This window comes from Podarcis raffonei, chromosome 14 (genome assembly GCF_027172205.1).
Source record: "Podarcis raffonei isolate rPodRaf1 chromosome 14, rPodRaf1.pri, whole genome shotgun sequence".
Classification (NCBI taxonomy): domain Eukaryota; kingdom Metazoa; phylum Chordata; class Lepidosauria; order Squamata; family Lacertidae; genus Podarcis; species Podarcis raffonei.
This window is the reverse complement of record NC_070615.1, coordinates 42195864-42221290: the sequence shown is the minus strand read 5'-3', so window position 1 is coordinate 42221290 and position 25427 is coordinate 42195864. Positions and strand designations below refer to the sequence as shown.

The 25427-nt window shown below is 42.6% G+C and overlaps 1 protein-coding gene across 8 annotated transcripts in view; it reads left to right on the top strand.

The window, feature by feature from the left end:
* The window catches only part of TRRAP (transformation/transcription domain associated protein), a 158008-nt gene that overhangs the window by 103361 nt on the left and 29220 nt on the right, over positions 1-25427 (top strand). For all 8 annotated transcript variants that reach the window (XM_053365849.1, XM_053365848.1, XM_053365847.1 and 5 more), the window contains 7 exons: positions 388-653; positions 2354-2454; positions 5779-5980; positions 8821-8985; positions 12398-12488; positions 14382-14581; positions 16820-17081. In XM_053365849.1, the coding sequence (XP_053221824.1) occupies positions 388-653; positions 2354-2454; positions 5779-5980; positions 8821-8985; positions 12398-12488; positions 14382-14581; positions 16820-17081 (1287 nt within the window). The remainder of the gene's footprint in view (positions 1-387; positions 654-2353; positions 2455-5778; positions 5981-8820; positions 8986-12397; positions 12489-14381; positions 14582-16819; positions 17082-25427) is intronic.

Sequence of the window (25427 nt, the reverse complement as noted above, 5' to 3'; positions counted from 1 at the left end):
TTAGCCGCTTTGAGACTCCTTAAAGGGAGTGAAAGGCGGGATATCAAATCCAAACTCTTCTTCTTCTTTTTTCAAAGAGGGCCAGATTTGATAAAGTGGGCGTGCATGAGGGCCAAACAAATCACACAAGACAGGGGCCGGATTAAACTGACCAGGCTGGATTAGGCTGGACTTTGGACATGCCTGTTCCAAGCCATAGCTTGCTTGATTTCTCAGTGAGCCATAAGGTATTGAAGAGATGGCTTTGTGGACTGAGGCGATCCAGTGATCTTGCCGAACCCTCCGCAAGATCCCACCTTAAGGATACAAACGTAATGAATCAAAAATGAACATGTGTAAATTCATTTAACATAATTTTAAAAGTTTTGCTCTCTCGGGTTTTCTTAGCCATTGTCAGTGCATATGAGAACAGCACTCAGCACGATCCTAGCTCCAACAATGCCATGCTGGGTGTCCACGCTTCAGCCTCTGCCATTATCCAGTATGGGAAGATCGCTCGGAAGCAAGGGCTGGTCAATGTGGCTCTGGACATCTTGAGTCGCATTCACACTATTCCAACGGTGCCAATTGTGGATTGCTTCCAGAAGATCCGACAGCAAGTCAAATGCTACCTCCAGCTGGCTGGAGTCATGGGCAAAAACGAGTGCATGCAGGTATAGCAACGGCACATGTTACTATGGGGCATCATAACGCAGTGGAATTTTGATGGTGTTAGGACACCGGTTATGTAAGCAATGTTCAATGGGATCAAGGAGTTTAGTGTGTGTTCTGTTTTGGATGGGCTTCCCTTGAAAGATTAGGTTGCCACTTGCAGGAGTGTGTGTGTGAGTGAGAGGGGCGGGGAGGAGAGAGAGAGAGAGATGCTAGAGCAGGGGTAGCCAGCCTTTTTATACTTACCGGCCACTAATGCATCTTTCTTGATGGTCAAATTTCCTTACCGCCCACCAGTGCTCAATGGAAGGAGGATTCAGCTTGTGCCGTAGAACCCCCTACCGCCCACCTAGAATCCTGAAACGCCCACTAGTGGGCAGTAGGGACCAGGTTAATAACCCCTGTGCTAGAGGCCTAGTTCACCATTGTGACACAGATTGCTTTCTACCAGTTTGGGCTTGATCGCCAGCTTCAAACACTTCTCATTGGATTGCTGTCATGCATTATATGCAGGGCTTCCCTTGAAAACACATCTGATATAGAATACGGCCATCGAGAATTTGATTGGCGTGGCCATTTTATTATGCACAATGTGCTGGTTTTCAAAGACTTCCATTGGCTCTTTATTCACTTCTTTAACTTAATTGTCTTTAAAACTTACCTTTGAAAGCCGTAAACAACTTGGTTACCCAGATAACTGCAGGAACTATAAGGCTGCGCACAGACTCCCGGATTCACCCCATGGCCCTGATCTGGGAGCCCTTGATCAGTCCACACCACGCCAACCGAGGGACCAACCAGCCTTTATCAGGCCTTGGATCAATTTGTATCGCTCCCCACAATTTGTCTTGTGGGGGACTGCTTGCTTGCAAGCACCTTCCCTTCAGGGAAGCCCCCTGCAAAGGAGCCATAGCCTGCAGTATCACATCCTCCATCCTGCATGGAGGAGCAGGACATTGGTGGGAAGAAGGAAAGGCCAGGCCTGAAGCCTGCCAGGCAGGAACTCCTCCCTTCTTCTGAAAAGATGCACCTGGCCATTTAGGGCCCTCCTACTCTTAAGTCAGGGACACAGGTGGTGCTGTGGGTTAAACCACAGAGCCTAGGACTTGCTGATTAGAAGGTCGGCAGTTCAAATCCCCGTGACGGGGTGAGCTCCTGTTGCTCGGTCCCTGCTCCTGCCAACCTAGCAGTTCAAAACCTAGCAGTTCAAAAGCAACCTAGCAGTTCTGGTTCACCAGAAGCAGCTTAGTCATGCTGGCCACATGACCCGGAAGCTGTATGCCGGCTCCCTCGGCCAATAAAGCGAGATGAGCGCCGCAACCCCAGAGTCGGTCACGACTGGACCTAATGGTCAGGGGTCCCTTTACCTTTACTCTTAAGTCATTTCATGATTTTTCTCCTTTCCCCCACCCAATGCCCACATTTCCTTCCTGCTTGACCCCCTGCCCCTTGACAGTGCAAAAGGGTGAAATATCAGTGCACAAATTGCAACAGCGCTAGTATGGATATTATTGCCAGTTCTGATTCAGAACAAGAAAAATGGTTACATTTAGGTATGGACGGCGTGACTCTTCACCATTTGGAAGCTCATGAAATATCCTTTTAAAAGTTTCGATACTTCGTTTTCTTCTTCTTCATATGTTTCAATTTGCCCGTGATATATATTTTACAGTTCTTGCTGTGTAAAAAATCTATTGAACAGGGCCTTGAGGTTATTGAATCAACAAATCTGAAGTATTTTACCAAGGAGATGACTGCAGAGTTCTACGCGCTGAAGGGGATGTTTTTGGCTCAGATTAACAAGTACGTATGACTGGGTTAGGTGTTGAGCACACATCTGGGAATGTATATGCCAGAACACAGTGATTCAGAGGCTAAGTAAAAAGCCACAGTTGAAAAAGTCACAGCTTCAGTGTGGGTGGGAGTAATTACGCTCATTATCTGTACCCCACACTGCATGGAAGAAAGATTGACTGCAGCTGCCCACCTGTGTGCTGAGTTTTCCAGTGGTGATATAATTATTTTTTAAGAGTAAGCCCGGATAGTGAGGGATCATTTTTCTTATTATTTGTTTTAGTTCATAAAATTTATACACCGCTTGATCATTTTAAAAAACCCTCAAAGCGGTGTACAAAAAGATAACAGTAAAGTCAAGAAAAATTCACAAACCTACTTTAAAACATATCAAAAGTTAAAACACTTAAGCAATAAAATCACCTCAACTTTCTAAGCATCTAGGTGGCAGGTGTTTTTAGCAAGGAGCTGAAAAGAGTACAGTGAAGGCTCCGGCTTGATCTCAATAGGCAGGGAGTTGCAAAGTGTACACATTAAATGACTGAGTTCTTACAAATGTGGAACATGTATTATGTGGCACCTGTAGCAGTGTCTATGGAAGCAGGCTCATGTGGGATGAGATGATCTAAAATAAATGGTAAATGCTAAAATAAATGGTAAATGGGGGTTCTCTGCCCTCTCTCTTTGGCAGCCCCCACCAGGCCTGTAATCTGATAGAGATGGAAGAGATCGCAACTGGAAGTTAAAGTGAGGTATTTACTTTTGAGAGAGGGGCTTAGGACCATCCTTTTGCACTGGAAACCCCAGGACCAGTCAGCCTCTTTAAACCCATTCCAAACAACATAGTCCTAGATATCTGTTCAGTTCGAAGCAAGTCTCATTGAATTCAGTGCGTCTTACTCCCATACTCTCCAAACCCCACATTTCTTTTAAGGTTTAGCACCAAATGACCCACCCCAGACAGCAAAAGCAAAGAAAAGGGATAAAAACTCACTCAGAGACATGACCCTTCATGGGGCTTTTCACATTGCTTCTCTCTATTGGCAGTTGTTTCCCCAGTGCCATTAACCAATGGCACTTGGCGTCACCACGGCAACCAGAGAAGCAGGACCCAGCTAGCGTCCATTATGTTCATTTCAACATGAAGGGGGGAGGGCAAAGAGAGGGAAGGAGGGAGGGGGAAAGTGAAAGCATCTCTGAAATTCTAATATAAAATATGGAAGCCTGTAGAACATTGGCAAAGCTTGTGACAACGATTTAGTGGTCCATATAGTAGAGAGAGATAGACTACCAGTCTTCAGCTGGTGGATCGGGGCCCACAAGTGGCTCACAGTCTGAGCCACACCAGTTGTACAACTCTTGCTTTTCGAAACTATTCCAAACGGGGAAGAAGGAGAGGGTAGGTTTAGGGTAGCTCTACATCTGTTCAGCTGGGACGCGGGTGGCGCTGTGGGTAAAAGCCTCAGCGCCTAGGGCTTGCCGATTGAAAGGTCGGCGGTTCGAATCCCCGTGGCGGGGTGCGCTCCCGCTGCTCGGTCCCAGCGCCTGCCAACCTAGCAGTTCGAAAGCACCCCCAGGTGCAAGTAGATAAATAGGGACTGCTTACTGGCGGGAAGGTAAACGGCGTTTCCGTGTGCTGTGCTGGCTCGCCAGATGCAGCTTTGTCACGCTGGCCACGTGACCTGGAAGTGTCTCCGGACAGCGCTGGCCCCCGGCCTCTTGAGTGAGATGGGCGCACAACCCTAGAGTCTGTCAAGACTGGCCCGTACGGGCAGGGGTACCTTTACCTTTTACATCTGTTCAACAGTAGTTTGACTGTCAGCCGTTCCGCGCAGATTTTCAGACTCCCTCCAGATTGAGCTTGATGCACTGCGCCACTTCGCATGCTGAGAATGCAGGAGAAGCTGTTCGTTGGCACTCTGCTGTAGCCACTTCAGAGGCGGAAAATCAATGTGCTTTTGAAATGTATACCGCCTAGCTTCACAATCGCTTACGGCAGAAGGAATCACTGTCCTCTCTCCGGAGGAAATCTAGAGAGAATTTTAAATAGGGGAAAGGTAATTAATTTAGCAAGGAAGCACAATGTGCTCCTTTTGAACAGCCGCAAGTGCGCCTTTAGAAGGTTTCTCCATCAAGACGGCCGGGCTGAATAATTTACACTGCTTATCTGCCATCAAGGACTTTCAAGTGCCAACTTTACCTATCCTCTTGTCAAAAATGTGGTTCCTGTACAGTGTCGGAACTTGCGCTCCCAGTTTCATGTTTTCAAGCTACGTGCCAAAAATCGTTCTTTATTACCCTTTCCCAGCTATTGACTGAATTGGGACCCAAAGGTCACTTGCGCAGTCCCTCTTCTTCCCACTTGGCCTGCAAGGCAAAAGGAATAAAAGAGAGTCATCAGGGGTGTCAGTGATAGATAACCTGAGAGGCGAGGGAGAAAGGAAGTCTAAAGACAAATCCTGTTGTTAGCAGTAGAAAGCCGTAATAAGGCAAGCCATTTATCAGCCTTTTCCTTCAGTAATAAGTTGCCGCGCCGCACAGCCTAGGACACGAAAAGCTGTTAGCAAAAAATAAAGTGGCTGAGTAATACCCAGGCTAATTAGCTGTTTAATAAGCTATTTGACAGATAAGGTTATTTTCCATTTGCCATGTTTTTCTCCTGGTCCCATCAATTTTTTTATTGCTGCAGGCTGTTACTCCAGGTTATGTGGTCCAAACTTAAGTAAAACTGAGAGCAGCTTCTGACACTTATGCTGATGCAAAGGAACAGGAAGTGCTGACGCCTTGTGCTTCCTGTTTCTTTGCATTGTCATAATGTCTGAAATAGGTTTCTTGTGTCTTCCCCAGAAGGGAACTGTGGATTTGTGCAGTTTCTCAGCGGAGGGAGGAGTTGCAATAGATCTATGTTGGGCTTTAGGCTGAGGAATAGGAGGAATGAATTTATCCAGCAGACACATAATTTGGGTGGGGAATTGGCACTGGCTTCCTCTCGCCTCTAGGATATAAAGTACAGCTACTTCCTTTCCCCACATTATTATAAAGCAGCCTTTGCCAACCCGGTGCCCTCCAGATGTTTGGACTATAGCTGCTGTTCACTGGCTGGGGCTGATGGCAGCTGTCATCCAAAACATCTGGTGGGGAGCAGGTTGGTAAGACCTGTTACAAAGGAACACAGGGATATTTTTATTTTTAGTATGGAAAACTCCAGACGTTTCTAAGAACCGTCTTGATTGTTTGATTTACGGATTCTGCTGTTGCATTCCATTCTATCTTTGTTGTTCCTTGCGCTTGTTAAACTTCAGCAAATATCCTGCCCCATCATGTTTCCCCCAGGTCCGAGGAAGCAAACAAAGCCTTCTCTGCAGCTGTGCAGATGCACGACGTTCTAGTGAAGGCCTGGGCGATGTGGGGAGACTACTTGGAAAATATATTTGTGAAGGAGCGTCAGCTGCATCTCGGGGTCTCGGCCATCACTTGCTACCTGCATGCCTGTCGCCATCAGAATGAGAGCAAGTCCAGGAAGTACTTGGCAAAGGTGAGGCCCTTTCCATCTGGCCTAGGGGGCAAGGCCCAGACTCACCAGCCCTTCTATGTTAAATATGTATTCTGCAGTTGACCTCCTTTGTAATGTCTCATTTTGAAATCTTTAAAATAATATTTTAGTTTTCTGTTGTGTTGCTTTGACTATACAGTGGTACCTCGGGTTACATACGCTTCAGGTTACATACGCTTCAGGTTACAGACTCCGCAAATGCAGAAATAGTACCTCGGGTTAAGAACGTTGCTTCAGGATGAGAACAGAAATTGTGCTCTGGCGGCACAGCAGCAGGAGGAGGCCCCATTAACTAAAGTGGTGCTTCAGGTTAAGAACAGTTTCAGGTTAAGAATGGACCTCCGGAACGAATTAAGTACTTAACCCGAGGTACCACTGTATACTCTATATTTGACTTACTTCAGATGGTTTTATTTATGTTTTATTGATTTAATATGCTGTAAACTGCTTTGAGATTTTTCTTAAAAAGATAAAGCAGTATAGAAATTTTAAAAATAAAATAAATACCGTGAATGCAGAGGTGTTAGTGTATGTGGCTTATAAGAGGAGCTCCGGCATTTCTGCCTGACATACAAATTATACCGTTGGGAATGGGCTGTTGTGACAAGGATGCTGATATGGCGCACGATTCATACGTTTTAAACACAGACTCAGGGCTTCAGCAGATGTTGGTGAACATAAGCATTAAACGGCAGACAATTTGTTGGAGGAAGTCAACATGCATGCTAGCTGTGTGGACAGCAGCCTTTTGCATTCTAGCACAGTTCACCAGAGTTTAGGGAAACGAAAGATTGGGTGTTCTCTTGCCTTCTTTTTTTCATTTTGAGGATAGTCATCCTTGAAGACGGGTGCACAACAGGCATTGTTAGCTTTCCTGATCCTTTACCAAAGCCATCTGTCATGGCAAAGAAATGGTCTCCACAACCAACTGGCAATTAGCCAGAGCTACCCAGATGCTCCTGAGGCCACATTCCCCTTCCTCCATTACTATATCCCTACTTTAAGAACCCTGGATGTATACATCCAAATGACTTCAAACCTGGAACAGATTCAGATTCAGTTTGTGGGGTTCCCTGGTTCCCAGTGCTTTTATTTTTATTTGAGGTCACTTCAGTGCTGCTTAATGTAGCGGTTGGACTTCACCTCCAGGGACCTTCTCCATTGTCTCCAGAGACAGTCGGATGCCAACATCAACAGCAATGTGTGTGTATATGAAGTTCAAACATGTGGTGTGCTCCAGTTTGAGGAAAGCTGAGTTACTGGGGTAGAGAAAGACTATATCAATTAGGAAAAGCTGGAGTAAGCAGCTGCTAAAGCAGGCCAATAGAAGGGTGTCTTTCTTTCTCAGTTTCCTCTAGAGCAGGGGTGGGCAGTGGGGTGGTCTCCAAATGTTGGACTCAGTTGTGGATAATGGGGGTCCGACAGTGTATAGAAGGCATGGTGTTGACTGCTGTTGGAATTTACTGGGAAAGGGGCCTAGTGGAAGTTGGGCTAGGTAGACGAAGAGCCTTGCTTTCTCCTTGCTATATATTATAATATAGCAGTTGAATATCTTGACATATCCAAACTAGCTGTATGTCACAATCGTCATTGTGGCCCCGGTTTCAAAAAATCTAAAGTGTAGCCCAGAACATACCCAGTTCTATCTGCTGAAATGGAAGTTTAATAATGGATTATAGCTTCTAGCACCTGAGCTTCAGTTGAACTTCGGTTTAATCCAAAAGGTTCTAAAATGGATTTCTCCCCTAATCTTTGACAAATGACTACTATTGTGCCCTGTATTTAAAAGAGAGAGAGAAAGAGAGAGATTTGTTTGGGCAAGTTGCCAAACTAATTCAAATGTGAGTTCCTAAATGGCTCTTGCAGTCTTTCAATACTGCTTTCGTTTTAAATGTAAAGTGTGCATAAACGTGACCTGCTGGTTATCTAAAAATAAAGAAAATGTACTGTTTTTACCAAACTAGATTTGCATTTGTGTATTAATGGGCATTTTGGGGTAAACACATAACACTACACACTTTTAGCTGTGAAGCAGAACAGAGCTGATTTTAATCTTGCAGCTGTTGCACATTACATTTAATTCTGCCAGCTTACTTCTTTCCAAATATTACTATTTAGGGGATTTGACTTCATATTTTGATTCTTTTTTGCATTTGTTAGTCACCTAATAACAATTCTCCAGCTTACAAAAGTATCTTACAGATCTGATATTTATTGTCTCCAGTATAGTTTGGAAGCTATCCCATTGTTTGTTTGTTTATTATTTTTATAGCCGAAGGTGGATTTCCCTGCCAGCATTTGGCATAATAATCATGACCTCATTAACCCTTTTTTGGACCTGTTTTACATCTTTCTGGACTGGAGCAAGATACAAAGAGCTTATCTCACAATAGTATTCAAGTTATTCCAGTGAAGATAGTCATATCACACTTTCTCTGATATCTGTTGCTCACTAGAGTGGTTTCCTGTTGAATGGAAAGGTCTTTCCCTTCATTTAGAACCTTGGAGCCTGTCTCCCTAGCTGCTGAAATAAAGTTTTAAGTTATGGCAACTTAGAGGCATTGGATAGCTGAGATTCCTGCATTGCAGGGAGTTGGACTAGACAACCCTTGGGGTGCCTTCCAACTATTATTGCATCTAGCGTTAGTCCTACTCAGAGTAGACCCATTGAAATTAATGGACGTGACAAAGGTGAGGGGGGTGGCAGCATGCAAAAACCAGAACTTAGCCTTTGCCCAAACTCTCCTTCCACGTGGGGGATATTGAAATGTCATCTACCCATTCTCCTATGAAAGGACTTCATTTTTGCTCTTTTCTTTTAGGTCCTTTGGTTACTGAGCTTTGACGATGACAAGAACACGCTAGCAGATGCTGTTGACAAGTACTGCATTGGAGTCCCCCCTATCCAATGGCTGGCTTGGATTCCACAGTTGTTGACCTGTCTGGTTGGGTCAGAAGGGAAACTTCTGTTAAACCTTATTAGTCAGGTAGGAGAGTTTGCAATAATGCCTGATTCGTTGTTTCTCATACTTTAGAAGTATAAGCCTTTTATTTATCCATTTTTTAAAGGTAAAACTGAAGGCAATATAATTGTGTTACACTGTGTGTTGTGTATTTTCATATGTGGTGTTTAATGGGTTTAGTAAGGATAAAATGGCATTGAATACCATGATTCCAGAAGGGATGCATATTTGTGAAAGGAATCACTACTTCAACTGCAGTCTTTAAATAGGGATATTTTTAATTGCGCATGAAGTCACTTGCAGATGATGAACCACACAAAATAGTGCTGAAACCTCAGATCAAACGGCAGATAACATGTAAGATTATTTATTTATTTTACTTACTTAAAATATTTGTATATCGCAGTGTCCTTGAAACAAATACTGACGTGGTTTACAGCAATCATAAATATATACATACAGTATGTGCATTAAAAAAACCTCACATAAAAAAATCTAAAATTGCGGATCATGAGCTGATTACAGGATAAAGTTTTTCCTTTTTATTTATGATGTCCCATCTTTGGCAAAAGACTGAAAACGGTTTGCCCAGAATTGGCTTTGTTAAATCCTTTTTTCTTTTCTTTTTTGCGGGCAAAATGCAGATGCATGCTTTAAATCACCGTTAATTGCACCAAGACTTATTGTAACTAGGTATTGGAAATGCATGGAAGGAGCCTCTTTGATGAATTGGTATAACTAAGCTCTGGAAATTTAAGAAACTCTCCAATAAATTTAGAATGGCACAAGATATAAAACAAAAGGACTGCTTTACAATTGAGCAGCCTTCCTTCATTATGTACACAGGGAAAAATGACCATAAAAGACTTCATGTATGCATTTTTGGTTGCTTTGATTATTTTTTATGTTGTCCTTACTTTGCCAAACCTTTATTAGGCATTGCAGATACAGGCTACCATAAAACATCCATATATAAAAATTTAAAATATATGCAAATAAACAGCCATGTAAAAATACTTAATAATGGGGGTTTTCATTGGCATTTCTTCCTGCTAAATAGTGCCGCTCACCACTCTGAGAGATAGATACCTTTGATTAAAAACGCAGCCACTCGGCTTCCAAATTATATTGCAGTTACTTCCGGGTTAATGTCAGACAGATAGAATCTGATATTTTCATTTTGTCGTGATGTTAGACTACCCAAAAAAGGGGATAGCGTGTGTTTGCGTAGCTGGGGGGGTGAACGAATTCCCATGCCCCACAAATAATCCAGAGCTGCATTTTAAATAAAAGCACCCATTCCACTCATGTAAAAACACGCTGATTCCCGGACCATCCGTGGGCCAGATTGAGAAGGTGATTGGGCCGGATCCAGCCCCTGGGCCTTAGTTTGCCTACCCATGGTGTAGGAGTAACAGACACCCACATACACACTGCAAAAATGGAGGAGCAAAGTGTTTGGGAGCTCCTCACACGTGTGCAGTCATGCTCATTGGTGCAATCCTAGCAAGGTATAGTATGGCTTTCCATGCTGTGCAAATGGAGTCAAAGAGTGATTTGCTTTTGCAGACCGTAATCTCTGGTGCCGCTATAACAGCAATGGCGTTGGTATAGCACAAGCTAGGCTTTTATTTATCAGGAGTCTTTAAATATGTGAAATACAGAAACGAAATCCTCGCCATGATCAGACTGTTCCAGCTGTCATTACTGTACATTTTATGCTGATCTCAAATGGGCCATTACAGGCGGGAGTTAATTCATTGCAAACGTTTTAAAGTGACATTTCAGTTCCTTTGGAAGCCGGTGCGGTATATTTTTTGATAAAAAGGATGGCAAGAGGAACCTCCCGCCATATCTTATCGTCTGCCTTGCCTCATAGAATCTGGTCAGATATATTGTTCCTATCATTTAATAGATACCAAGACGTATAGATTTAAAGGCAAAAATGGCACATTAATGTGTGTTCACCGTTTCCCCCCCTCCTCTCCCCGGAGGAGTCATGAAACCTCTGCTTGGTGAAAGTGGTATCCCTTTACATTAAGTGGCTATTTTTCACCCAGTAGAGCAGCAATTTTGTGAGATAAGGTTACGCTCTAATGGGCCCAGCTAACACATCGTGCTGGGTTCATTGGGAATTGTGGTCTTATTTAAAGACTAAATGCTGTCTTTCTGTGCCTCTCTCTTTTTATCTGCATCAGTAAGATCTTTTTAGTGCTCTGTATGCTATCTCATTATGCAGATGTCTGGCTTACAAAGTAATATGATAGAATCCTTGTCAGCATCCCTTTATAACCCTTTCGGAGCAGCTTTTATTTCAGATTGGGCGATGCCTCTATCAGGATCTGATCCCTACATTTTGTTAGTTAGTTTTCTTACGTGTCCCTTTCACCTTAAAGGTCCCAGGGTGCATTATAGCAATAAGATAGACAATTTATAAGACAGTTAAGGTCTATAAACCAAAAAAAGATCAAAAGCAGTTGCGTATAGAGTGGAACCTCTGGTTATGAACTTAATTTGTTCTGGAGGTCCATTCTTAACCTGAAACCATTCTTAACTTGAGGTACCACTTTAGCTAATGGGGCCTCCTCCTGCTGCCGCGCCGCCAGAGCACAATTTCTGCTCTCATCCTGAGGTAAAGTTCTTAATCCAAGGTACTACTTCTGGGTTAGCTGAGTCTGTAACCTGAAGTGTTTGTAACGCAAGGTGTTTGTAACCCAAGGTACCACTGTATAAAGCAATTAAGATGGTTCCATATATGAAAATGCAAACATTTAAAAACAAGTGTCCACATATAGAAACCCTTTCAAATAGTTCCCTGGGATAATAGCAGCCTGGGATAGAGATCTCCCCTCAAGAGGATGATTTGCATAGATGTAAGAACTTCAATATATAATTAAGAACAAAAACCCTGAGAGAGAGAGGGGGGGGGAATATGAAGCACAAAATGTCTAATTGTGCAGAGTGGACCAGCACACCAGGTGGGCAAAGGGGTAAGATATGCTATTGCTGGTTTTAAATAACTCTTGCAATGATATATAGACCTTGGACACAATGGAGGATTATAAATTAGATGGACTTACGATAAGCAGTTTAAAAGGTTACCCAAAGAACCCATGGAGGGGAGGAGGGAAGCCTTGAGATTCTGAAGAATCTTGTGTAGTCTTTATTATTTGTGAATATGAGTGTGAATGAATTTGTAAAATCAAATAAAAGCTGTATAAAAAGATATGCTATTGTTCCCCACTATGTTCAGGACTTGCGTTGAAATATTGCCCAGATGGGCCCTTTATTTGTACTTTCACCTGCTGTATATATCATTATTAAAAAAAATATTTTTGAGTAGTTATGCTTAGGCATCAATCGGTTGGCAGATCACAGTATTTTTCATGAGGCCATTGAGAATTCACATGTATTTTTTTTTTTTATGGCAAAATAGGTTGGGCGAGTCTATCCCCAGGCAGTCTACTTTCCTATTCGGACCCTCTACTTGACACTGAAGATAGAACAGCGGGAGCGCTACAAAAGTGGTAAGCAGCAGGCATACCATGATGTCCTTGGCCCTTTCTCAGGTTGGGCAATTTGCCTCAACTTTGCTTCTAGAGGCAGCTTCTTTGTTCAACCTCCTTATGCTTACAACACGTGTGTCAATAACCTGATAATAAAATGGACCCCAGTTAAGTGTTAGGGTTTTTTGGGGGGAGGGGTTAAACAAATATATACATACATACGTACTGATGATCAAGGGACGCAGGTGGCGCTGTGGTCTAAACCACTGAGCCTCTTGGACTTGCTGATCAGAAGGTCAGCGGTTTGAATCCCTGCGACGGGGTGAGCTCCTGTTGCTCGGTCCCAGCTCCTGCCAACCTAGCAGTTTGAAAGCATGCCAGTGCAAGTAGATAAATAGGTACTGCTGTGGCGGAAAGGTAAACGCTGTTTCCATGCGCTCTGGCTTCCGTCAACGGTGTTCCATTGAGCCAGAAGCGGTTTAGTCATGCTGGCCACATGACTCGGAAAGCTGTTTGTGGACAAATGCCAGCTCCCTCAGCCTGAAAGCGAGATGGGCACCACAACCCCATAGTCGCCTTTGACTGGACTTAACCATCCAGGGGTCCTTTACCTTTACTGATGATCACTTGAATTCAATATTTTAAAGTGTAATTGTACTGTGGATTGTTATTACTATACAAGGATAGCATCTGAGGTCTGTAATCCCTCCTACCCCATTGTTAATTCATATAAGATCTCACAGATCCCAAATTCATTTTCCTTCCATTCAAAATGTCCTGGAGGTATAATAATAAAAGGCGCTCCAGATGCCTGTGGTTTTTTTATATATAAAAAATTGCACCAACATGACAGCAGTGGCTGTGCTAAATTAGAGTGTAAGTATATTGGGGTCATCTACACCCCTGGTATCTAAGGTGCAGTGCACCAGGAGGCTACAATACTGTTGAATAGTGGCTCCCAAATGGTGGTCCACATACCCAAGGGGTCTGTGTCACCCTTCGCATAACAAACATACAGATATTCAAACTTTCAAAAGTAAGGGGTACACGGCTTGGCTTTTGAAAAACGGGGGTCCGCAATACTTAGCTAATTGGGAACCACTGCTATAGAATGATTGACAAACACACACGCCTGCTGTAGGAGAACATGTGGATTGTGCAGTGGCATGAAGTAGACTTAAAAACATTTCATAACTGACCCTTTAGGTCATTTCCATAACTCACCCCTTTATATTGTAAACTGCTCTGTTTTCCTCAGATGAAGGGCTGTATAGTAATAATAATAACAATAATAATATAGGAGCATGAAAATATCCTAAATGCATAACAGGGTTAAAACAAATTGCTTCTAAGTGTTAGAGTCTGATAGAAATGATCAGAAATGCATAGCTTGTTTTTAAGTTTTAAGCTTTCTTCCCTTTTGCTAGACAGCATTTGGTTGCTGTTTAAAACAGATTACAATATTACAGTATTCTCTCTGGACAGTCTTTCTCGGAAATGACTTGTTTCCTTGTGGCTAATGGTGACTTTGGAGCCCAGACATGTTGTGGGATTTTATGAATGGAAAGGCTACTCTGAACGTCTATTCTAGAAATATGTTTTAGCAGTTCCTGGCACACCAAAACCAAGCAGTTGGAGGGGAAGAAAGTTGAGGACCATAAAGCTATTTCTGTTTTCCAGTGTGGGTCTTCTATGAAATATTTTCTTTTTGTCAGCTTTATTGAAGTGGAAACAGGAAGTATTTGTTTGTAGCAGAAATTCTTGTAAACGTTTTTTGTTAATAATGTGCCTGTCGATGTAGTGGGATTGCAATTTCTTTTCTAATTTACAGAGAAATTGCAACTTATTTTTAAGGTTCTGGGGTGCTTTGTAGTGCTAATGGTGTTTTCTGGGTATTTTCCCATCCCCTGTAAGATTCCGGACAGCAGCAGCCAAGTTCAGTCGGAAACCAATCCCATTCGGCTTCGGACCCTGGGCCAATCAGAGCCACAGCTCCCATGTGGCGTTGCAGCCGAATTATGCATATGCAGAGAGAATTGCACCCCACACTCCTCTCCTCTCTGGAAGGGATTGTGGATCAGATGGTCTGGTTCAGAGAAAACTGGCACGAAGAGGTATGTTTCTTCCATTTAGAACTGGAATTTTTAAAATGTGTACAGGGGTCTCCCCACTTATGCCGGGGTTATGTTCCCAGGAACCCCTTGAAAAACTGTTTAAAAAACAAGTAGCACTGACCAGACAGGTGTCATTGGTGGCTCTTATTTTTCCCCCCAATTTTTTTATTGATTTTCCAAATTTATAACAAACATAAACAAACATAAATCCTAACTGTAATAGTTCCACTTTTGTTAACATTGTTAGTCGACTTCCTCGAATCCCCATGGCTGAGTTTCAATGTATATCATTGTAACAGTTTTCCAAAACTAATTTCTCATAAAATTTACTTAGTCAATTAACATATTTCTTTCTTTTCATATTACATTTAAACATATTATTCTATAACATGTTCATATTTAAATCCTAAGCCATTCTGGTACTTGCAAGTATTTCTATTTAAGTTATCTTAGCATATTTAGCCAAATAGTCTTTAAATTTCATCCATTCCTCCTGGTACTCCTCCTCCTTCTGGTCATGGACTCTTCCGGTCAGATCGGCTAGCTCCCAAAAGTCCATCATCTTCATCTGCCATTCCTCCACTGTTGGCACTTTTTGTGTTTTCCAATTTTTAGCCAACAAAATCCTAGCAGCAGTTGTGGCATACAAAAACAATCTAACATCTTTCTTGGGCAATTCCAAACCTATTATTCCAAGAAGAAAGGCCTCTGATTTCTTAATAAATGTATATTTCAACATTTTTTTTCCAATTCATTATAAATCTTCTCCCAGAAGTCTTTCACCTTGAGGCAGGTCCACCACATATGATAAAAAGTACCTTCTTTTTCTTTACATTTCCAACATAGATTATCACTCTTGTGATACATCTTTGCTAGTTTTATAGGGGTTAAGTACCATCTATACATCATTTTCACAATATTTTCCTTTAACACCGTGCATGCAGTGAACTTGTCAGGTGTCATTGGTGGCTCTTAGTCTTCCTCATCAATGGAGGGTGATATGCAAAAGCTGCTGGGATTGCAGTTGCAAAGGCTCCTGGGATTGCTAGCTGTTTTCCTGCTCTTTTCGGGCAATTTTTGCTCTTTCTGCAGTTTGAAATGGATTTATGTAATTATTTCCCGGGTTCCATATTAGATTGGGTGCTATGTGGTCACGTGCGAGCAAAACGCACGTAGGTGGGAAGAGGCCTGTATGTCACCATCCTGCTTTCCCCCTGCTCCTGGTATTGAGATCGTTTCAAGCTTTTGCACCTTGCACACTGATTCAGGGGGGCTTGCATTTCTTGGGACTGACTTAGTGCTCTAGGCCTTTGCCCAGCCTGGGCTCAGACACAGCCAAGGTGGCTTGTTGGGCAGAAGGCAGGGAGCCCAACAGCAAGTGTAGTCAGACCAAATGGGAAGCAGACCCAGTTAATTTTAGCTTTGTCTCCATCTCCACCCTCTTGAGTTCTGCAAGTGGCAACACTGGGACTCAGCAGGAGGAGAAGGAACCTGACAGGTCGTGCTACCATCTAGACTGGTTGTGAGTAGGAAGGCAGATGTGTGGACTTCATAATTATAATAATATTTTTTTATTTATACCTTATCCACTTGGCTGGGTTTCCCCAGCCCCTCTTGGAAGAGTAAAGGTTGAGGTTGGTGGGGCAGTGCCCCATTTGACTTAACAGACAAGCCATCCCTGCCTCCCATTGACTTCTTCCTACCTTACTTCCCATTTTTTATTTAAGTATGTATATAGCACTTTGCAAGTGAAGCAGACCTTTCAAAGTTGTTTACCAGATGCTGAAAAGCGGCAGCAGTTTCCGTGAAGGATTTGTGCAACCAAAGGGTAAAATATAGAACATTTCATAAATAAATGTGTGTCTAAAATTGTTGTTTGGACTTCCTGACAAGCAAAAAGCAGTGCAGGAAAGTTGGCTATATGCAGACAGGTTTGCGTCCAAAAAGCTAGGAATTGCAACAGGCTGGTAATGTGTCACATGTGTATTGATTTATTTTAAAGGGTTTTTATCTCACTTTTCAGGCAAAAGGGCTCCTGGAGCATTTTTTACATATAAACTGACAAAATAACCCCAAGTCAGTCCCTGATCTCAGGATTGCAGATTAGAATACATGACAGAAAAACAAAACCGGCTGGGGAGAGCACTGCTTTCTGTAACTCCATCTCAGAATGTTGCTGTATGGTGCCAAATGTTTACTTCATTATTTCCATTCTGTTTTTGTGTTTGATGGCGTTAGGTCCTTCGACAGCTTCAGCAAGGCCTGGCCAAGTGCTACTCTGTCGCCTTTGAGAAAAGTGGAGCAGTTTCAGATGCCAAAATCACCCCCCACACTCTGAATTTTGTCAAGAAGTTGGTCAGCACCTTTGGTGTTGGTCTGGAGAACGTCTCCAATGTCTCCACCATGTTTTCCAGTGCTGCTTCGGAGTCGCTAGCAAGGAGAGCCCAGGCTACGGCTCAAGACCCTGTCTTCCAGAAACTGAAAGGGCAGTTCACAACAGGTATGTTATTTTCATATTGTTTGAGGTTAACTTTCACCCTTCAGGTTGTGATCCAGACACTGAATGTTTTCTGCTCTGACTCATCTGGGAATAGTACTTTGGAAGTTTTTAAGCAGAGGTTGGATAATAATGATGATAATGATTTATTTATACCCCGTCCATCTGGCTGGGCTTCCCCAGCCACTCTGGGCGGCTTCCAACAAAATATTAAAATACACTAATGCATCAAACGTTAAAAGCTTCCCTAAACAGGGCTGCCTTCAGATGTCTTCTAAAAGTCTGGTAGTTGTTGGTCTCTTTGACATCTGGTGGCCTGAGGGCATTCCACAGGGTGGGTGCCACTACTGAGAATGCCCTCTGCCTAGTTCCCTGTAACTTGGCTTCTCGCAGCGAGGGAACCGCCAGAAGGCCCTCGGCGCTGGACCTCAGTGTCTGGGTAGAACGATGGGGGTGGAGACACTCCTTCAGATATACTGGACCAATGGATGTCCATCAGTAAGGGATTCTTTAGTAGCTGTGATTGCTGCGGCTTGGGCTAGATGACCCTTGAGATCCCTTCAGCTCTACTATGGCTACAATTCCTTTTCTATCCAAAATTTGCATCAGAAATAATGATGCTTGCTACTCCTTCAAGAAAAGGTTTTTCTCCCCACCCCCCCTTCTAAATCAAAGCAAGTTTCAGATGTAATGGGAAACTGTGCTATGAGAACGAGCCACAGTGAACTTCAGCAATGCATGTAGCCTCCCTCGCTGAGACCCAGCAGAGGCTGGAGCACGTCCTGGAGGACAAATGGCTTGACGGGGAGAGGAAGCAAAAGCGAAATGATTGCTGATTTAGAGCAAGAAGGGGACAGAAGGCACAGGAGGAGATGCTTTTCTAACTCATCCAAACCAGGATCGGATAGGCTCTTGCAGATCATTGGTTCTCTGCTCCTAGGCAAGGAACCACAGTGAAGGAAGCACTGCCTTTCCAGTGTTGCTGTCTCAATATCTTGTATTAATATTGCCTGCTATTTTAATTAAAGCACTTACCATGGAATCAACCCCATGGTGGGACCCTCTCTCATCTCATTCCCTTTTATATCTACAAGGAGATTGAAATCTTCTGTTTTCAAACTAGCCACAGTTCCCTGTGGCATCCAAACTTGGGGCACTATGGTTTGTTTAAACAATGGTTAGTGAGAACAATTGCATTTGGCTTGTTCTCACTAATCATTGTTTAAGCAACAACAGTTGCCAGAATTCAGACATCACAGGGACAGTGGAAGTAGGAGCTTTTGCAATCCATGTGAATATGAAAAATGAGGGAGAAAGGAAGTGTTTAGCCCAAAGTTGGCCACTGTCCATTACTGTTCTGGTAAACCAAGGTTTTCTGTTATGTCTGAACTCAACCTATTTTCTCTGTTGCCCTTTGGAATAGTATATGAGCATTTAGAAAGAATTAGGGAGCAGCCTAGTGAGTGAAAGAGAGTTGGGTAATTTCCTTTATCTGCTATAAATGTCACAGAATTATGTTAAGAATCCTTTTGTGGCATTTAATTCAGTAAAATACCTAATTCATTAACTGAATAGGAAAACAATTATATCAAACCATTTAGATAAGAAAACAAATCTCAAAGTAGTCCAGGTTTACACCTAAAATGCACAATGTGCTTGTTGGAAGAGTTATATGTTTATTTTCCCTAAATTAGAAGCATCTGTGTAAGTGATGTGATTTAAATTTTGGTGTGTCTGGTACTCATGAAATTATTATTTTTTTTTGCCATTTGAGTTTGATAATTTAAATCAGTTGCTATAATTGGCCTTTAAGGGGGCAATTTGGGAAGTATTTTGCTACTGTTATTCGTTTTCTGTTAAACAGCTTTGCTTTCGATTATTTATAGATCAGCACTACATGAAAACTATTATTTGTAAGGAGCATCTGTTCTTTGCCATTTTAGATTCTAGCCTTCCTCTGGCACAAGGTGTATTTTATGAAAGGGAAATTCTGCAAGCTGAATCTGGGCATTCCTTGCTCTGCACACTCATGAAATGCTAAGCCAGTGGGAGTTGGAATTAAGCCCCATTGAGCTTGATGCAATTTATGTCTTGAGTAAGCATGCTTGGGACTGCAGAATAAATGATTCTGAGTCTCTGAACTGACTACTTTGACCCCTCTGGCAGTGAAAAGGGCAGCAGGCAGAATGTTTTGTTTTGTTTTTCAATTCCTACCACCCTCTTTTACTGACATCAAAGAGGCCAACCTTGAAGGATGTGCGTGCTTGCCAAGTCATTGGCCCTAGCCTAGAGCCACCTTTCCACCTCATTTCAAATGTGTTTGCTCTACTGGAGAATTTGTGGTCCTGGGAGATGCTGTGCAGTGGGGGCTCAAGAATATGCTAGGATCTTTAGACTCTCATTCCCAAGGTCTGAAGCTCTGTAAGTTAGCCTTCCTTTTATGTGGCTGGAATGATTACAGTACCCCTAGAACTTTTTTTAAAAAATGTTCATTTCCTCTTCTAGTAGATCTATGGGATCTATATATTTCATGAACTAAGTACGATTTGTTCTCTCTCTCTCACTCACTCACTCACACATACACACACACACACAAAGCAAACCTAAATGTGTAAATCAAAGTGTGTGTTTTTGAAATCTGTAGGTGGCATTTAAGTTGTGGAAGTGTGAGGATCAGCCCTGGTACTAAACATTTGCATTGACCATTATTTATTTTCTTTACTCAATATATTTATATCCCTCCTGTCTCCCAAGTTGGGATTCAAGGCAGCTTGCATTTAAATGCAACCTGAAGCAATAAAAACAAACTTGTTAAAAACAATACTTAAAACACATCAAAACACATTTAAAACCAGTAATTAAAATAGCTTGCCCTGATAGCAGCCCTGTGATCAGCATCATTTGTCTGCTCCTTAGTTTTCAAAGGCCTCTCCAAACAGGAAGGTCTTAGCTACCTGGCAAAAGGGGAGCAGAGAGGGAGCCAGTCTCACCTCTCTTGGGAGGGAGTTCCACAATATGGGAGCAGCCACAGAAAAGGCTCCCTCTTGCGTCACCAGCAGCCGTGCTTCTGATGTTGATGGGAGCAAGATAAGGTGCTCACTTGAGGGTCTTAGCACCTGGGCAGGTTCATATAGGGGGACACAATCCTTTCAGGTAGCCTGAGTCGAACCCATATGCCAAAGCACTTGGGGCAATTTACAGTTTGAAATAGTAGCTTGCATTCTTATGAAAAATGGTAAGAAAGGAGACAGGGAAGGGGAAGATGGGGATGAGCAAATTCACATCCCCTCTGTAGTTATATTGTTACACGATGGCCAGTTGGAATAGTCATTTAGGAGGTTGTTCCGGCAGGGAAAGAGCCAAGTAGCAGCTGGGCTCAGCTGAGCCAACGGAGGAGTCTTTGCTTTTCCACCTCCTCCTATGCTGTCAGGTGAAATGCTGCTACAGAAAATTGAGCCAAATGGGTCGGTCACAAATGAGCCAGTGGAGAGGACCTTGCTGTCTCATCCCTCCTTTGCACCTAGGTGGGATGACAGTAGCAGTTGAGAGACAGTCGGGATACAGTGGTACCTCAGGTTAAGTACTTAATCGTTCCGGAGGTCCGTACTTAACCTGAAACTGTTCTTAACCTGAAGCACCACTTTAGCTAATGGGGCCTCCCGCTGCCACCGCACCGCCAGAGCACGATTTCTGTTCTCATCCTGAAGCAAAGTTCTTAACCCAAGGTACTATTTCTGGGTTAGCGGAGTCTGTAACCTGAAGTGTCTGTAACCCGAGGTACGACTGTATTTAAGTACAGTGATACCTTGGGGTACAGACGCTTCAGGTTACAGACTCCAGTAACCCAGAAACAGTACCTTGGGTTAAGAACTTTCCTTCAGGATGAGAATAGAAATTGTGCAGCAGGAGGCCCCATTAGCTAAAGTGGTACCTCAGGTTAAGAACAGTTTCAGGTTAAGAACGGACCTCCAGAACGAACTGAGTTCTTAACCCAAGGTACCACTGTAGTTTTATCACACTTATCCATCAAATATGCTCAAGATAACTTCAAAAATAAAGGTTGTTTTTTTAAAAGTCATAATAAAAAGGATTGTTCTGATGAAAATATTGAGCGTGATGAACAACACCATCAAAACCCGCAGCATTAATAGGAAGGGATCTTTATATCTTAGATGAAAAACCTTATGGGAAGTGAAATAGTTTTCACATGAAACCTAAAAGGTGAAAGGGTGAAGGCGTATCTGAGAAGGGTGTTCCGTAGATGGAGTGCCACCACAGAAAATGCCCTAGCCAAGTTACCACCCGCCCCTCAGAAACAGGAGGATATTCAGAGGAGGGTCTCTGATGACAGCTTTGTGCAGAGGAAGGTGACCCTTTGAGATATCTGGATGTCTTGAGCATTCAAGTTCAGTCAAGGTCATAGCATTGCATGGTGTACAGCCACAATCTGAAAGAATGATGCAACTCGTCTGTATTTCTTGAGCAACAACACACAATAAACTGGTTTTGAAACTGAGGGAAATTCTAAGGTAATTTGGGATGCTGGCATTCTGAATTCGCAACAGGGGAAATTGAGATAGTTCCTCAGAACCTCGCTTTAATGAGCATGGGGAAAGTGGCCTTACGGGATTCTTGTCTGTCACATCTATGCCCTGCACATTAGAGAGCATGTTAAGCTCTGCATGAAGTAATCTTTGCAGCACAACAGTCGCATGACAGTAGATAATGGAAGCCTTGAACCATATGATCAAATTTAATGCGTGGCAGCTACTAGGGAAGAAGAGAGTTGCCAGCATATTGTGCTTCTTCTGGGTTTTCTGATAAGTCAAACGGATGCAGCTGCAGTTAATACATATGTGTTGTTTCTCCATGCTTAGAAAGAATAGACAATTTTTCCTGTATGCGATGGTACTTCAAAAACTCATATCCGTATTAAAATTGGTATATAGATAAAAAGTGTTTGTTTGCTTTGTGTTTGTTTATTTCAGAGTAGGGGGAAATTGAAGAGGAAAAATGTTCCCTTTTAGCATATAAACTAAACAGAAGGAGTTGAAGTATTTTCTCATTCTAAACTGAGGCCGTGTGTGTGTGTGTGTGTGTGTGTGTGTGTGTGTGTGTGTTCTCCTGAGTAGTTTACTCCTCCCGCTGACTCCAGATAGAGGCAGGGTCATGTGAATCCAACAAAGTAGATGTGTGGAGTCGATGGCCTCCAGTGCTGCTGGATTGCCTCTCCCATCTTCCCTGACTGCTGGACATGCTGGCTGGGGCTGATGGGAGCTGGAGTCCAGCAACATCTGGGTAGTACCAGGTTCCCTGCTTTAGAGAGCGCCTCCTTCATTCTCTGCCTTTCTGCTCTGGAGTCCAGCAACATCTGGGTGGTACCAGGTTCCCTGCTTTAGAGAGTGCCTCCTTCATTCTCTGCCTTTCTGCTCCGCAGAGTTAAAGCACTCTTGCAACTCCAGCTCCAGCTTTTTGTCAGTCGCAGCACAGGCTGAGCAGCTGTGCTCTCCCTCCTTTTGGAGGGCTGGTTCTACCTTCTCCATGCTTGCGGCAAAAAGTGGCCAAACCTGGGTCAGCCGTAAGATGAACAGCTGAACAGAGGAGGCAGGAAAGCATGTGGAAAGGTGCTTTGCACTGCCTCTGTTGAAGCATAATGGATGATACAACTTCACTCTTGCCATTTCTGCACCAAATTTGAAATTAAATTTTGCTCAACTCTTTTTTTAATGCATTTGTTGATGTTTGCTTTTTCAGTTCTTCAAATGCCAAATGCAGAGTTTTGGCTTTTTTGACTAAGTTCCACTTTTTATTTTGTGTGTGTGTGTGTGCATATATATATATATATATATATATATATATATATATATTCAAACAAAGGATGAGATTTTCCCTCGACTTCCAAGATAAAGTAATAGAAGCAATCAGGATACAAAAGGGATTTGCTGCTTTCTAGAAGAATGAAAACTTTTCTGATATCTTCTATAGATTTGGAACATTTTATTTTTCAATTACGATTAAGCATGAGTAGTCACAGGATTACAACAGCACTTTTAGTTAGTGCAAGATGAGATTACTTTAATCTGTTAAACTTGGAGTTTGAATTAAAGTTGAAGGGTGGAGGGGGAAATGGTTGCAATTAGATTGGTCAGTACGCTTGCCTTTTGGAGTTTGGGGGATTCAATTCATTTTGCAGAAAATAAGTTTTTGATTAATTTGCAGCAGTAATAGAATTTATGCTTCTGAATTAATGGCGAGTTAATTACCATACCAGTCCTTAGCCGAGAATGAATCACCAATTTGTGCTGTCTTGGTCTTGACTGTAGTCTTATTTTAACATGCTTTGAATCCTTTTTTTCTTGAGTTCATGGCCCTTTGGCCCTTGCAAGGGTTTAAAGCTTTCTGAAAGTCTCACAAGTTTTCTCTACTAGCATATACAATTACTATTGTCCAAGCCTTTAGGTTCCCAAGGCATGATGGATTCAATATCTTCTAAATATTCTTGTATTTTCCAGCTTCAGGCTTACTTGCAAAACTCAATGTTTTTGTAACCAGGTTTCCTTTCCTTTAGCCCGGATTGAATATAACAGTTGAATAACAGCATCCAGTTAAATATTGGGCTGTAGCCCCATTTAAGGACTGAGTTTGCCAAGAGGTGTTAAATCTAAAAGAGTTGCTAATCCTGGCTCACTCAAGCCAGTTTTCCACACCCAAATCGATGTAACTGTTTGAATGTGATAGCAGCTTACCTTCCCTGATCAGAGAAATGGGCAGGTTCTCCTCTTCCCAATTGATCAAGGAAGAGCAACCAGTGGAGTGAATAAGAGAGAGAACCAATTCAGCAGTGTTCTCCTTCTCAAAACAATTTCATATTATTACCAAGGATAGGAAAACAGTGGTGATTGTGGGCTCCTTTCTTGGTTAGACTTGACAGGCAAAGGAAGACATGGGAGCTTCAAGAGGGATCTCCAGCCATCACCATTTCAGGGATATAGAGAGTAATATACTATGAGGAAAAGCATGAGATTAGGGTTTTACCAGTCAGTGTAATATCTTTTTCTCAGTCCGTATTATTGCAATTTCCAAAGGAATTTCCGTGTGGAGTCCAGAATTCTAAAAGTGGACTGCCATCCTCTCGTTCAGTCTCTGGTGCTTAAACTAACGTAGGTGATAAGTGTTGGGTTTTAGTTAGGATCGGTATCGCAAAGAGATTTCCTTTCTGCCTAATTAAGCTGTCTGCAAAGCAGGGGAGCCGCTCCAGAATGCCACATAGCTGGTAATTCTTTGGATGTACTTAGACAGGCTCTGTATGGAGCCCCTGTGACACGAAGAAAGAAAGCTAATTAATCGAGTGCTCTCTGTCATTCCCATCTGCTACCAAGAAGCAAAACAACGAAGGAGGAAGGGAAGTCTAAAATAGGTATTTTCAACAAACTGGAGTGATTCCTACGGTGAAGTGAATGACTTGGTGTGTTTTATTTTAATTAACACTGCTGAATATTTTTGCTTCAGCTATTTGCATATCATTAGCAAGAATATTGTACTTGCCGTTTGGTGACATTTCCCTGCACTTTGGGGAGCCGATGAGCGGCAAACAATGCCGTATTTCATGTTTCTCTTTCTCACCCAGCGATTTGCTCAGATTGTGCACTAGAGGGTAGGCTTGGAATTATAATGGGATTTTTTACAAGTACGTTCACAGTAGATGCAAGAGGTGCTGGACTGGCTGCATAGAAATTAAAAGACAGCTGCCAAGAAGGGCGGCAGTCCTTTTTCATCTTCTTGCTAACACCTTTATGACCTGGAAAGCACTTTTTACAAATAAAGTTCCATACAGTAAATACATTGCAAAGTGAATATTAATTGTCCTACTGACAACTAGCCTCATGGCAAAAAACATGCTTGTCTCCTCTGGTGGTATGATGCATCTGTCATTGGTCTTGGGATGTTGGTCCAGTAAGAGAGGTTAAGTTGTCATCCTTTGAGCACAGGATAATGACAGAGAACATTTCACAAGGCTTCACTTGTTTGCAATGTGTTTTAAAGGCTCCTTCTGGATTCAGGTGCCAGTGTGCCTCTGGTTTATGGTCCAATCTAGCACAGCTCTCTGTAACGTTCATAAGTGTGACTTGCAACTGGTACAAAAATACATAATAAGTTGGAAAGAGGGGGTGTGAATGGCGAGGAGAGAGCCCTCCTTGAAAATGTAAAAAGAGAGAGCGACTGACTCCTAAGACTCAAAGGAGCAATGCATCCAGCTTTAAGCAATTTCAATAGGTTGACACCTTCACAACCTGGACACCAGAGAGTTTAAAGCATTTGGACAAGGCAGCTGGGACTCCCCCTGCCACC